Below are 14,565 nucleotides of genomic sequence, written 5' to 3'. Positions count from 1 at the left end.
CGCCGTGTCCCCCCATCCCGGTTCCGGGGCGCGCGGACCCGCTCCCGCCGCCAGGGGGAGCCCGCGCGCCGCCGCCCATGGAATATGGAATCCTTAAAAATGTAACATAAATAACCCTTAAAATATATTATAGTCCTTAAAAATTTAACATAAATAACGCTTAAAATATAATATAATCCTTAAAAATATAACAGAAATAATTAAAACTTAATAGAAGTAATTCTTAAAAATATAATGTAAACAACCTTAAAAATATAATGTACTATGACACTTAAAAAATCTGGGTGCTCAACGCTACTGTCCTTGAACAGGGATATAAAGAGATACACCCCAACTTTCCCAGGGGAACACAACAATCCCAGTGTTACCTTTTGTGCTCGTGGTTGGGCTGCACAACTCTCCCAATTTTCCCCATTTTCGCCATGGCCTCCTAGGAAAAGACAAACACAAACTGGAAAAGCCTGTTTTGGTTTAAAATACTTTTTGACGAGAACAAGATGTTTCAAAACCAATCGGAACATTAGTGATGTATTTTGTTTCGGCTGCACGGGCCAGATGGCAGCAAATATGTTCAATCCCATTATATAGTAGTCATGAGAACAAAGCACTGCAGACCCCTCATCACCAAAATCTGTTCCTCTTTCTCACTGGGAGTCCCAGGCGGAACAGACTTATCTTTTATTATTTACAGTAACCAAAGGAAATGTTAAACACTGTGTCCCCAGAGGGGAGTTTCTCAAATAAAATGATACTGTACATCAGATCCCTTAATCGTATTCTGAAAGTATCAGTTCCCTGCAGCAAGGGGGGACTGGAGGGTGCTCCAGAAGCTAAAGGTAACCTGGAAAGGCCTGTTCTGGAGCCCACAACTTCCCTCACACTCTGTAAGAGGCAAACTCTGATCCTCCTCTGCTTTCGGCCAAAACAAAGTCAGATTTTGCAGAACCCCCTAGAGAAGGAGTGTGGGACAGTCACTTATGGAAGGGAGAGAAACAAGTAATTTGGTTCCTCTCCTGATCTCTGTGAGATTCTGATTTTCCATAGATTGTCCTGAACAATCCTCCTGGAAGGAGATACTAACCACTGAAGTTCACAGGGGACCAAGCTCTCAGGAGTGCCAGGAGGCACTCAGTGATTTCACAAGGAGCATCAAAGCAATAGTTTTTAGATGGAAGAATGTTAAAAGCATTAAATATCAGGATTCAAGAATCAGTGTGTGACTAAATCAATGTTCATAGTTTCTAAGCATGACCCTGAAACTGCTCTTAGGTAGTGCCTAAGAATCAGGATGACCCCAGAGAACAGGCAGCCTGTGCTGCTGCTGGAACCTTCCACCCAACTGCTTCAGCTGCATTTTTAGAAGGGCTGGATGATTTTACAGACTGTAATATCTGCTGTAGTGAAATCTGTGCTTTCCACTAATCCAGCACTTCACAGCCAAAGATTTCCTAGAACTTTAGAAGTAGATTAGCAATGTCAGCACAGTGTCACAGCCCAGGGCAGGCAGGGAGGCTCCAAGGATAAGTTCTGCCTGACTGAACCTGCAGTATTACCTGGAGTGTTCTGGGAGTGTCCTTTCATCCTGCCAGTCCAAATGTCCCACTAGAACATGGAATGCCTACTTTCTACTTTTGTCAACTTCAGGGTGTCGATACTGGATGAAATGGTGGTTCTATAGAAGCAAAAAGACTGCCAGTGTGTGCAGTCGGGATTTTACTCTGCTAGGGTTGCTGATAAACTAGGAGGGAATATTTCTGTGCTCTCATATGCCCATTCTCTTTCCTATGTGCAGAGGTTGATTGTACTTTGATTCCCCAAGAAACACCCTTGAAATAACACTTCCAGCGAGATAGTGTGTTCCTTTCCATGGGACATGTGAGCCTGCTGGCACTGAGAGTCTGTACACCCGCCAGATTAAAATACGGGCATGGAAAGGTTGATATCCTTCCCAGTAAGAGGAACGGGCATTTTATTCCCTGTCGTTTAACAGGTGATGCTGACAACACTTGAGCATTGTCCCTGTTTACAACAGTCAGTCTCTTACAACTCCATTACATGGCCAGCTGGATTTAGAGATACCAACAAAAATGAATGAAGACACAGAAGAAAAGTCTACAAGTAAATGCCAATTCCCTCTGTTACAATGGATACTGATTTTCCATTGTGTCTTACAGAAAATATAAGGCAAAGCCCCTCGCACTTTCTCTCACTAATGGAAGAGTCACCTTGCTGAATGGAAATAAAACCAATCAAACTGAAAAGGAGGGACAGACTTTGCCATTCCCTGCTCCCTGCACACTCAGGCCTGCCTGGGCAGCGTTAACAGACCAGGACACAAACAGCACCATTCCCAGGGTATGTCCTGCCTCTGACATAAGTGCTCCACACACTTGTGTTGTGCTTTACTCTGGGGCCTCTTACGCCTTCCAGTGCAGCACAAGCCTTGCTGCTGCTTTGGGCAGTCAGCCAGCTTGGAGATAAACCCATCTCCACACAGGTTTTATTTTTATGCTGTTACTCATCAAACCCCAGGTCTCCTGGGCTGATCCAGGAGAGAACAGGCTCCCCCAGGCATGGGAGGCTGAGGGCATCCCGGCTCTGCACAGCAATCCCACCTGGCTCAGGGTCCCTCCACATGTCCCCCCTCCCCACCTGTGCCTCCACTGCTCTGCTGGGGCCCAGCTTCCAGACCAAGTCCTTTGTAGAGTCTTCAAAGGGTGAAACCAAGTCTCCACAAGGTTGCTGAGAGCTTCCCACACTCCCTGTGAGGTCTCCCCAACCCTGAAACCCCTGTACACAGATTCACCATCCTCTGTCAGGCAGTAGGAGAGGGTGTCACCGCTCCCATGGAGAGGTCCCTAAAGGAAATCTGGTCCTTCAAGGCCTGATCTAAACTAGGAAACAGGGCCTGGTCCCCTCATCCAGCCACCTTGAGCTAAGGAGGAAGGTGTCCAAGCAGTGTTTCCAGTTTATCTGCTAAAATACTTTTGTGTTTTTAAATCTACAGAAAATATCCAGATCCTTGAGAATCCACAGTATTAAAGTCTCACAGCAACTACCATGGTTATGTGGAATTAACATGTCAAAAAAATACACAGCCAGCAATTTTCAACAACTCACCCATTCTATGTTGCTCAAAATATCCTAAATTAATTCCCTCTCTTAATTCACATTTCAGTTGTGTGTTTTTCTGTGTTTTAAAGTCAGTTTGGTCATTGTTAGTTTGAACAAAAAAACTTTACTCCCAGAGGAGAGTCTTTTCAACAATTTTCTGGGGACAAAGAGGAACAGAACATTGAAAATATGAATTCATAATGAAATGGGAAACAAAGGAACATTAGAATTGCATTACTGAATCGAATCAACCTTGTGCACTGCTCTGTCTCCAACAAAGCCTTAAATATAGCAAAGTGATAATACTGCTGTTCAGAAATAGTTTGTTGGAGGGTTGACATCCAAATCCATAATTCCAGTCACCAAGAATTTCACAATCTTAATTTGAATGACGCTCTATCTTCTTTGTTTGCCAGTCTAGACAGCACAATGAATATAGTGATTTAAAACACAATGAATTCTCTCTTAAAACAAAATATTTTGTAAAATTGCTTTTTAATCATTTCTTTTCTCTCTTTCCATAAAGGCTATGCTATAAATAACCCCTGAAAGTTCGCATTTGATCATAGTTTCTAAAGGCTGGGCAAGAGGCAAGTGAAGGGTTTACACAGAAAAAAAGAGAGGCACTGTGGAGTAGGAATAAAGGGATGCATTCATGATTTCTAACCTTTTGTTGGAGTGTCAACGCTGAGACAGATACAAGGCAGTAAACACTCTGCTCTCCATGCAGAGAGTCAGTCCAACAGGGTTACCCTGCCCAGGACAGAAGGAACAGGCCCAGGGAACCAAACTCTCCAAGGCCACCAAGACTTCAGAACAAGGTGCCATTTTGCTGCTGGGAAGATCATTCAAATCCACTTGGTCCTGGTGGCTGAATTCAGCTCTCCAGCAGGGGATAAGTTGAAAAATACAGGGTAGAGCCTCAACAGGCAGTGGATCTCCCAGGGAATCCCTACTGGAAACCAGGGAAAACCTTTTCTCCTGTGGAGACCCTACTTTGACACAGCAACTAAAAGCTGTACATTTCAACTGTTTTCCCTTCAATAATGGGAAGGAAAAGGTTTTTAACCCTGTGTGGCCACAGTGCAGCAAGTTACTCTATCATACCAGGAGGCACCAGGACAAGCCCATCAGCCTGGCATGGGAGCCCACAGGAGAAGCACACAAGGAATAGCTTTAGACTGGGAGCCTGGTCTTCTCTGATTCCTTACCTCATGGGATCCTCCAAGAGCTGCCTCAGAGCACCCAGCACCATCCTGCCCATCCTACAAGAAGAGCCCATCTTCCTTGGGACTACAGAGGGAGCCATGGAAGATCAGCCCATTTGTGAATAGTCCCCAAGTCTCGTTTTCAGTAGTGACCCAAGGACTTACATGGCTGAGTATTACTGAAAATAAATGGGATGTAGGCCCTTAAATGAGAAGTCAGATTCAGGGATGTCAGTCTTGGCTAAGAATGTGCAGTAATAAAATGCCATTGAAATGAATGAGCTGGGAACATCAGTCCCTTTAAGAAACTGGGGGTTTGCTTTATTTAGGTACTTTAAAATTGTATCCAAAGGTAGATGGATATTTCCAGCACAAGTGCAATTTCCCAGATGTGTTCTCTCCACTTAAGTCATTTCAATAATCCCAAGAAATGTTTGGATTTTTACCTGGCATAGTTATTAACAATAAAAACCCATGTATCATTTAAAGCTTTCCTGTACAATTTCAGTGGCTGAAAGCACCGGGCTGCACATACAGCAAAGCACCAAACTGTGGGGACACGATGCTCCCACTCAGGCCAGTCTCGACTGCCCAGTGCTCCTGTACAGCTTTCCTGTCACAGATCCAGCAGCACAGGAAAATAATGTAAAAGTTGCCCTATTCACAATAGGCTGAAATGCAGGAATATTCTTCCCACCAGACCTGTGCTGACTTGAGGATTCAGCAGGTGTAACAACCTTCAAACTAACAGACTTTCTTTATACTTCTAGTCCTCACAACAAATACAATAAATAATGTTACATATAATAATTTTAACTGTTCTTTGTCAGTGAAGAACCTCCCTCTCACTCATCTCTATTCCACACACATAAGCTCAGACTAACAGATGCTCTTTAGCATCATTTTAAGAAGTCCAGTCACAGATATATTTGGATTTGAGAGGAATAAATAGATTTCTTGAAATGCTGATGTTCAAGAAACACTTATAAATTTTTCTAAGAATTTTAAGTAAGGCGGCTATTTCTTTATAGGCTTTTATTTAGGGATTGCTTGTTCCATAGCCTGGAGATGCAAAATCCATCTTATCTACGCTTACAGGAGTTACATGAATGTATTTCTGTAACACAGGTCTAGCAGAACATTACTTTTTAGTGGTATATGACTGTATGAAGAAAGCATGTGATGGACCATATACAATATTTTTCTAGTGGTTTTTTTCCCCCCCCTTAAATTTGTTTGAGTTATAGGGGCAGATCTTGGCAGCGTGCACAAAGCCCAGAATCTGTAACTCAATTCTCTGTGGTATTCTGAATGGAGCGAGCCAAGTTTTAAAACACATTATGGATAAATATTAGAGCTGAGCAAAAATTTCACACCTAAGACCAAAGTGTGAAAATTTGGCTTTGATTCATTTAGTGAAAAGGTGGAAAATTTCACACAAGCTTGTATTTTCCTTTTACTCTGATCCAACATTGATTTCTGGGTCCATATCAAACCTCAGAGAGAAAAAGTGTTTCTGTCTGTCTGTGTCTGTGTACGTGAGACTGCAGAGGAGGAGGGAGAAGGGGATGGAAGGATGGAGGTCCAGCAGGACACCAGCTCAGGACTTGAGTTTGAATTTGTCTTCCAGGAAAAGTCACTGGCCTTTTGAACCTCACTATCCATATGTTCAGTAACAGGTTTGTTGCAAACTGTTACTGTTGTGGAAGGAGGGAATCAGGCAGGTAGTTTAGAAGAAGCCCAACATTATTCTATCTTTCAACCATCCAACCTGAGTTGACAGAGGCCAACTGGATGGATCCTCAGTACTGAGACAAGGTGGTTTTCTGGTTCAAACACTGAATCAGGATCCATAAAGTTTCCACAAATTCCCCGAGTTATTTGGGACATGTAATTTACTCTTTTAATTTTCAGTGATTTTTCAGTAATTCCTCTCTCTGAAAATAGGCTGTGCCCTGTTTCCCCAGTTTGCTTTGTCCCTAATTTTGCACTGTGAGTGGTCCATGGAGTTCTTACCCTACTGCACCTTCCACATCTCACTAAAGCACAGATCACTCAACCTGTCCTGTACCATCAGAGCACAGTTTTCACTCCTTAGCTCATGGACAAGGACAAATGGAAGAGAGCTCCTGAGAGCAGAGACAAGTGCAGGTAAGGTCACAGCACCACTTCTGCCTCCAGAGCACTGACTTTGCCTCTGCCTCAGTGGCTACAGGGTGCCAGACAGGCTGTGGTCACTGAGTGCCCCACAGAGCTCCAGCCAGGCTGGGCAGCCACGGGCACAGCCCTAAGAGGAGCAGCAGTGGCAGGGCAGCTGCTGTGAGGGTGCCTGGCCATGCCAGCAATGATATTAATGACTTATTCCACAGCCCAAATTTAGAATGGGATGAGGATCAGCTATGATTGCCACATCATCTATCAGCTGGAAACTATCTTTGGGTCTAAGCTCCAGCCACACTGCTACTAAATATAGGTTGGTTAGTTGTTGATTTGCCTCTGCCCTCCCCCAAGTTGCCTTTGACTATCAAATAATTAAGCAGTTTGCTTTGTGAGGGCTCCGTTGCTGGCACCTCTCAGTGCCCAAAGCTTCCTGGACGCCAACTTGACGGCTTAGCAAGGGTTTCATCTTACCCAGGCAATGGAAAGAGCCCAAGTGTTCAGCTCCTGTTTCAGCCTCACAGATTGCTGGCACTGGGTGCCATGAATCAACAGTCTGGGGGCAACATTCAAGCAGGCTGGAGCAGGGTTTAGCTGTTCTTACCCTGACATGAGCTTGTACAGCTTATCCACGAAGTGAGTGTTCACTCCCCAGCGTCTGTGTGTGGAGATCCTGGGGCCTCTTTGCCGGTCCCACGCTGTGGGTGGCAATGCCACAGCTGGCACAGGCTCCTGACTCCAGCACCACCTGGCACAGACAGCACACTTCCCTTACCCCCTTCTGAGGTGGAATAAATTCGTTAACCACACACAGCATAGCTGTCAGAGTAGACTGAGGTTTGTCCGTATAAACCACATGAAAATATATCGATTTAACCCACTCTTTAGGCTTGGCAATGTTATGCTGACAGGCAGCTGTGTTTAACAGGACACGAGCTCACCTGGGAGTCACGAGATTCCTCCATCAGCTCCCAGTGCAGGGCACTCCTATAACAGCCTTCTCCCGACTTCTGGGGATGGAATAAACTAATCCTGGCACGCTGCTCCTCTGCACAACCTGCAACAAGTGGTTTTGCTTCTCTGGCTCCCTTCTCCTTACAGCCTCAGCTTACAGCACCTGTCCCAATGCTTTCACTCTCAGTTTTAGATGGTAGAACCTTTGGGGCAGGCAGGGCGGGTGTGTGGTTCCACAGACATGCACAACAAAACAAAGCAGGTCTCCCTGTGAGGTGATGAGGCCCTGGCACAGGGCGTTCTGTCCCTGCAAGTCTTCAAGGCCAGGTTGGACGGGGCTTGGAGCAACCTGGTCTAGTGAAAGGTGTCCCTGCTCAAACCATTCCGTGATTCCACGATTTGGACAGGGAAGGATAAAACAGAGAAGCTGAGCATCAAGCATCCACACAGGATATCCTGATGTCTGGCTGTGACTTGACACAATATTTAGGTGAACTGCACCACTTCCTTCAGGGTGCAAAATTCAGATTTATTCAGCTGATTTCTTTCCACGTTCACACTGAACATACAGCTTTCCTCGCCTTTAGTCACAGAGTTCAAACTTTTATTTGCCATCTGGCAATGGATTGGGATTTACTGGGGGGAGGGGATAGGAAAGGGGCTTTTTTTTCTTTTTTTTTTTTTTTTTGCATCTGTATTTGCTTTATGAGCTATGGCTAAGGCATCATTTACACATGGGGACCTGGATCGGGTTCTCTCAATTCTTTCCATATGTTCACTTATGCTGTCAAAACATTTTTTCGATCTAATTAATCCGTCTCTCTGTTCATTTCCCCACTCGGTGGGTTTGAGCATTTTTGGGGTATCTAGCAGAGATTTTGTCATAAAACCAACTTCTCCCTATACTTTGCTTTAGGGTTACTCCATCACAAAAACAAAATTATTTGCAACATTTCACTCTAATTATTTTTTCCCTGTTTCCAGCTCTAGCTGAGGAGACTTTCCCTTTCCCCTCATCTTTCAAAAACACTCTTTGCTGTGCTCCAGTGTCTACCTGAGGTTAATGAGGGAAATCCCTGCTGTGAGTTTTCATTTGGGATTATTTTTTATGTATTTAATCTGATACGTGGTTTACTATTAAAAAAACTGTACCTCAGAAATATGCTTAAATTTTGCCCAATCTGGACTGCATTTGGGAAATCACCCTGGACAGGGGCTCATAAAAAATGAGAGACCTTTAGAAAAAAAGTCTTTCACTACTGTATACGAAAGGTTGAGATGTTAAACAGTGGGTAAAACTTCATTAAAATACATAGAAAGCATTTCTAGGAACCTTACAGATATTCTATGTCCAACAAAAAACTGAAGTTTAATTTAGAAGAAAACTGGTATTTTATTGTGAAGCAAAGCCTAGAGAAGGCAGCTGTCCATGGCACAAGGCATTTGCTTTCCTTGCCACAATTGCTACAGAGAAAGGGTCAGCAACCTTTTGTAGCAAACTGCTCCAGAAAGTATTTTTCTTTCCCAAATTAGAGGTTACAAGTGACTAAACTAAGTGAGGCTGAAGCAAGGCACACTCATCATGGCAGCGGGTGATGACCTTTAAAGGTCTCTTCCAACCCAAACCATTCTATGATTCTATGACCAGCTGATGATATTTTTTCTGTTAAAAACTGAACACCCTTTCTTCTTCAGGGTTGGAAATCAGAGGCAGCCAGGGATGAGAAGCTACTGCTCTCATTTGCTCTTCTGCCACTAGAACTGTCCTCTAAGAAGAGTGCTGTTTCTAAAAAAGCACTTTAATGCTGGATACATATTGCTAAACAATTTCAGGAAGCTCTTGATTCCTTAAACACCTGGGAAGCCTGGTCTGACAGATGGGATGGCCAGTCTGTTGCAAAATGTGCTCTAACAGCAGCAAGGGAGACTCTCAACTTGCCCTGTAGGATTCTGTGGACACAGAATTCAGGGAGATTTATGAGAAACTGTAACAGTCACATCAGAATGGGTGTTCTGCTCCCCTCGCACCTAAAAACTTTGGCTTGTATCTCTTACAGACCATTGGGAAATGGTAAATACAGTTTTCTTTATAATTAAAACTTCTCTGTCAGCAGGAGCCTCTCTATATGCAAACCTGTCTGTGCACTGCAATCACATTTATTGCACAGAAAACCTGTAGGCACCACCTTGAACAAATTAATTTGAAATAAACTATTCTTGCTGATAAATTTCCAGTTACCCTTATCACCACTCTGGGTATCTGACATTTTTCTACACAAAGCCAAATCCAAGGGCTATAAATTCCCACCTGCTCCAGAGCCATAGAAGAGCCTTTGATGACAGTAATATTGCAAAATCTCTCTTAATGAGCAAATCCAAACCTGCCACCCAGAACTGCCAGGGAACAGCACAGAATCCTTCCAGAGGGATGTTCTCGCAACACCCAGCCAGTCACCATTCCTACTTTTACTTTGTTGTCCCATCCTATTTCCCAGTTTTTAAGAATCCCCAGTGAGCTGCACCATGTGGCTCCTGTTTCCAAGCAAACCTTGCCCTTTCAGTCACTTCAGTGAGAAATCTCACTGCTCCTGAAGTGCTTATGGGGGAAAACTCTTCCCAGCACAACTTCTGTGACTGTAAGGAGGGCAGTTGGATTCATTGGCTCCTGAATTTTAACCCTGGACAAGTCACACAAGCCTTCTGCACCTCAGTTTCTCATGTATTCCATGACAATCAATAACACCACTAGACTAATATCACTCAGGAGGAAAACCTGGCCAATGTGGGACACAACTGAAGTAAAAACACTTTGTGCTTCACAATTCAGCTGATCCTAAGAATTGAGCCAATTCCTGCTGCTGAGGATCTGTCCTTTTATTTAAAGACAGCAAGCTGGGAAAAGAGATGAATAGCAGAGACTCAAATGGCTCATGGAGCTTTTCACTGGTAGGTCACCGAACAGAACCTCAGCGAGGTCAGTGAGTGTTTGGAGCTATCATGGTATGCCAGCTTTTTATAGTGTCCTTTGCAAAGGGGATTTATTGGTTTCAAATTAATTTCTCTTGTATGCAGCTTTCACAACATGAAACCCTCCATTGTTACAGCTCAGTCACTGTTAACCCTTTGCAACACTCCACAAGGGAAGCTGCTGCCACCACCTGAACACTTGCCTTTTAAAATCACACTTGAAGTGTCCTGACTGTGAACTGAGGCTGGGTGACCTCAAAGAGCCTTTCCCAGCCGTGGGTAGAGGCACAGCCCTGCAAGGAAAGTTGCAGTGCAGCTGCACATACTGTTCCTCACCCGTGCATAAATTGGGAAAGGCAGAGTCTGGCTCTGTGGGTTGTTCTTTGCTCCCCACGGGGACTCAGCAGCCTCTGCTCCTGGAGAGAGATAAGTGTGTGCTGGCACCATCATGGGCCTATTCTTTGCAGAAAGTACTTTCTGAAAGCAAAAAAAAAGCAAAACAGAAGAAGCAAAAATGAACAACTCCATCATTATCTAATGTGCTGAGATCTCGGCAGAGATCATCTCAAAGATCCATATTGTTTACAGCAGCTGATGAGTCTCACAAGTGCTGGAGCTGTGCTCTCGCTTAAAGTGCTAACATATTTACAGTTTTCAATCCTGTCCTTAGCACTTATCTGTCATTTCAAGATGAATGCTCCTTTTGTACAGCCTAATCACTTGCACGAATACTCCACCAGCTCAGAATCCCAGATTTGTTTCGCTTTTCCATTAGCGGCAATTCCGTACCTTGGAAATTGCTTAATGGAGCAAATCTGAAAAAAAAAAAGCTACTTTTTGTTCAAAGGTATTTCTTCATCTGTGACAAGTCTAGAGCGGGGGGAAATATATTAAATTACTTTTATCTGATGAAAGTCTTAATTTTACAGTACACCTTTCTAAACACACTTAACCATTGTTCTGCTCTGGCTTGGTTATTGGTATTGGAATAATCAGTGAAGATCTATATAAGATTAGACTGGTTCAGCAACAGATCTAACTAAAGCCTTGATAAGTAGCCATTTTCTCATGCTCAACAATCTTTATATATAATATGTAAAAAATTTGGTAGGATCCCATTCTGTGCCCTCCTCTCCCAACAAATAGCAGGACCATGTGCAACTGGAAAGCTGTCAGTCATTTTTACAGGAATAGAAGGAATGTGGGTCACTCTACAGCTCAGTAACTTAATTTAAAAGAATATAACCCAGACATACAAGAAAAAGGATACAGTTCTAACAAGGAGGTCTTATCCTGCTGAATGTTTTAGATTACACTCCCTGGTTACTGGCCTGTCACAAACAAATTTCAGATGCAAATTGGAGAATGCTCAGCAAAGCAATATGCATCTGTTGTTTCTGGTAATGCTGGTCCCACTGCAGTCAAAAAAGGATACCAATTGATTTTCAGAAGTCTCCAAAAATGTCTTTAACTGCAGTTTAGAAGGCTCCATACTTGAGCAAAAAGAGCACCCAGTCCCTTGGTTACATGCTGGACAAGGCATGAGATGTCTAAAATGACAGGCCTGGGAATGAAAATGCTGCTCTGGAATTAGCCTTTGTTGTTCCTAAGGAATTGCCAATACAAACCATGGGTGAATTTGTGCTTTAAAGGATGTGGTCAACCATTCCTGCCCAAATATTTTCAAAAAACAAGAATTCTGCATATAAAGTGCATTTTTCACATTGAGCATTTCGGTGCAGATGTATAACACAACCTTTAAAGGTCCTGAATGCTGTAAATACTAAAAATTGATATAAAAATCAGAGCCATGCCATACTACATAGGCCATCTTTCATATTATATTCATAGCCATGTAAATTATCACAAATAATAAAACTGCCGTTCTAAAGTGAGATCTGAAGTCAAAAGATGTTCCAATTACGTGTAACAGTGTTGTCAGTCTCTAGCCTTTCCATTCTGATTTATTTTAATCCCCCAGAGCAACACCATTAACATCATCATAGATTTTCCTTGCACTTTTCATTCTATCACCTTTAGTGTAACTATAAACTCCACCTCTGAGGTACTTGAACATCACTAAATCTGCTTCACAAATCAGATGGATTAAGAGCAAAGCTAAATAACTTGCCCAAAGACATAGACAGAATCAGTGCTTGAATTGTGAATAAAAACTACTTACTCTGACTCTCGAGTTAGGTAACATATTGTTTTCTCATTGCCAAATTCTGCTTTTATTTATACTGAGGTAAACTCAGAATAACTTAGTTATGCTGCAGTAGTTTATGTTAGATTTGAACTAGCACAGAGTGTCTCCCATTACCAGGCTGTCAATAAGAACTACTTTGGCAAACAGATATTTTTTCCCTGTGTCACTAAGAAATAAGCCACTACATTTTACTGGGTATTTGTTTGATCTGGAAAGCCAGGCAATTCAGTCCTTATCTCCAGGACATTAAACAAGCCTGTGATTTGAGGTGTCTAGTAGTTCTGGGCATTCATATCTGTTCATACTCAAGGAGTTACAATAGGAACAGGGATGCTGATAAACCAAGAAAATCACTTCTTCCTTAACCCTTACTACTAATGCTATAAAAAATCCAGCATGGGTGGAATATGGGCAAAAACCTCTCCACCCTGAAATCCTACTGCTGTGTTGCAGATATAAGGTAGCATCTATCCATAGGAGGGTTCCCTGCTTTCTAAAGTTACACTCCAAAGAATGGTAAACACCATCATTCAGAGAAATTGAGACAGTTACAAAACACATCAAAAAATTGTGGATGGGAGGAAAATTGGGTAGGGAAGTGGAAAGGCAGGGGAATGACATGCTGGTGTGAGGGAGATGCTGTGTAATTAGCCACTAGAGGGAACAAGAGTCATGCTCTTAATTAAGGTGCAGCCACTTTTAGCAGGGGGTCTAAGGGTTATCCTTGACCAGAGAAGCTGGATGAGGGGTTTGAATCCTTTCCCTGTAAACCTTGGATTGGGGCAAAGCTTTTTTTGCTCTTTGGCTGTGTTTCATTTTCCCCTTTCAGATCTCCATAGGCTTTGGCACAAGCAGGGAACAAGACTTGAAGAATTCCTAGACCTTTCATATTTTATAGCTGCAATTAATTATTTTTTTTGCACCTGAACCACCTGGTAAAAATATTTAAACAAAAACCTGGGAGGAAAAGGGAGGAGACAAAGGGAGAGGATGAAAAATAAAATAAAACTGGTAAAAGAGGTAAAGCTGTATTTTTCAAACAGTGTACACTTTGGCGTTGGTTCTTTTAAAGGAGAAGGGAAGAAAAATCACCTGCAGCTCATTGCAAACAGTGTGAGAAATGTGGAGTGATGCTCTGCTGGTATCATTAGACAGAGACAGTGATTGGGAGGGATGGCAAGGACCTGCATCTCCCCTCTTGCCTGCTGACCTGCTCAACTGGAGCCACAGGAGAAAAATGAATGAGGCAAAAAGTAAAAGCCCCGCTTGCACCACTTTTTCTCTGCTGCTGCTGAGGACACAGACCTATTCAACAGCATGGCTGGGACTGAATCGCAGACAAACAATCTTTTTATTACCATAAAAATGACAAATAAGTAATAGTTACAGCCTGTAAACACAAGACTCAAATTAAATATAGTTCTAAGTGGCAAATGTAAGTGGAAGCAGGATCCCACTCCTATTAGAGCCGGCTCAGGCTAAGGAGTATCAGATGTTACTCGGGCCTTAGAAGGCCTGAGACATAAACTATGTGTGTAAGAGAAAAAGAAGTCAAATGACTCATGACAGAGTTTGTTTTAACATAAATGACTTCTTCTGGCTCTTTGCTTTTAGAGACTTGCCATTTTCAGACCCTGCACAGCTACCCCAGGCAGCTGGCTCCCTCAGCCCGTGCCCTTCATTTTGTGTATAAAATGCTGGCATTTACAAACTCATATTCCTCTGGCTGAGGGAGGGCAGTTTATTTTAGCTCTGTGATCGGTGCCATCATAAATCTCTCCTCTTCCAGTCCAAGAACACTGGCACAGCCCAATCAGGGCTGGAAATGTGTGGATATGCTGTACCCATAAAGCAGAGGACATGCCACAAGGCTTTACTGAAGTCTACAAGCCTTGAGAGTGGACCTGAGGTGAGGGATCAGCACAAACCATCCCTTCATCCTTGCTTTTTATTATG

At 43.1% G+C, this 14,565-nt stretch overlaps 1 protein-coding gene across 9 annotated transcripts in view; it reads right to left on the bottom strand.

The window, feature by feature from the left end:
• The window catches only part of HOOK1 (hook microtubule tethering protein 1), a 170,498-nt gene that overhangs the window by 40,296 nt on the left and 115,637 nt on the right, over positions 1 to 14,565 (bottom strand). For all 9 annotated transcript variants that reach the window (XM_051796452.1, XM_051796463.1, XM_051796404.1 and 6 more), the window contains one exon: positions 369 to 430. In XM_051796452.1, coding sequence (XP_051652412.1) covers positions 369 to 430 — 62 coding nt within the window. The remainder of the gene's footprint in view (positions 1 to 368; positions 431 to 14,565) is intronic.

Source organism: Manacus candei, unplaced genomic scaffold, assembly GCF_025592945.1.
Source record: "Manacus candei isolate 608988 ecotype Guabito, Panama unplaced genomic scaffold, ASM2559294v1 h1tg000005l, whole genome shotgun sequence".
Taxonomy (NCBI): domain Eukaryota; kingdom Metazoa; phylum Chordata; class Aves; order Passeriformes; family Pipridae; genus Manacus; species Manacus candei.
This window is presented reverse-complemented; position numbering and strand designations above follow the sequence as displayed.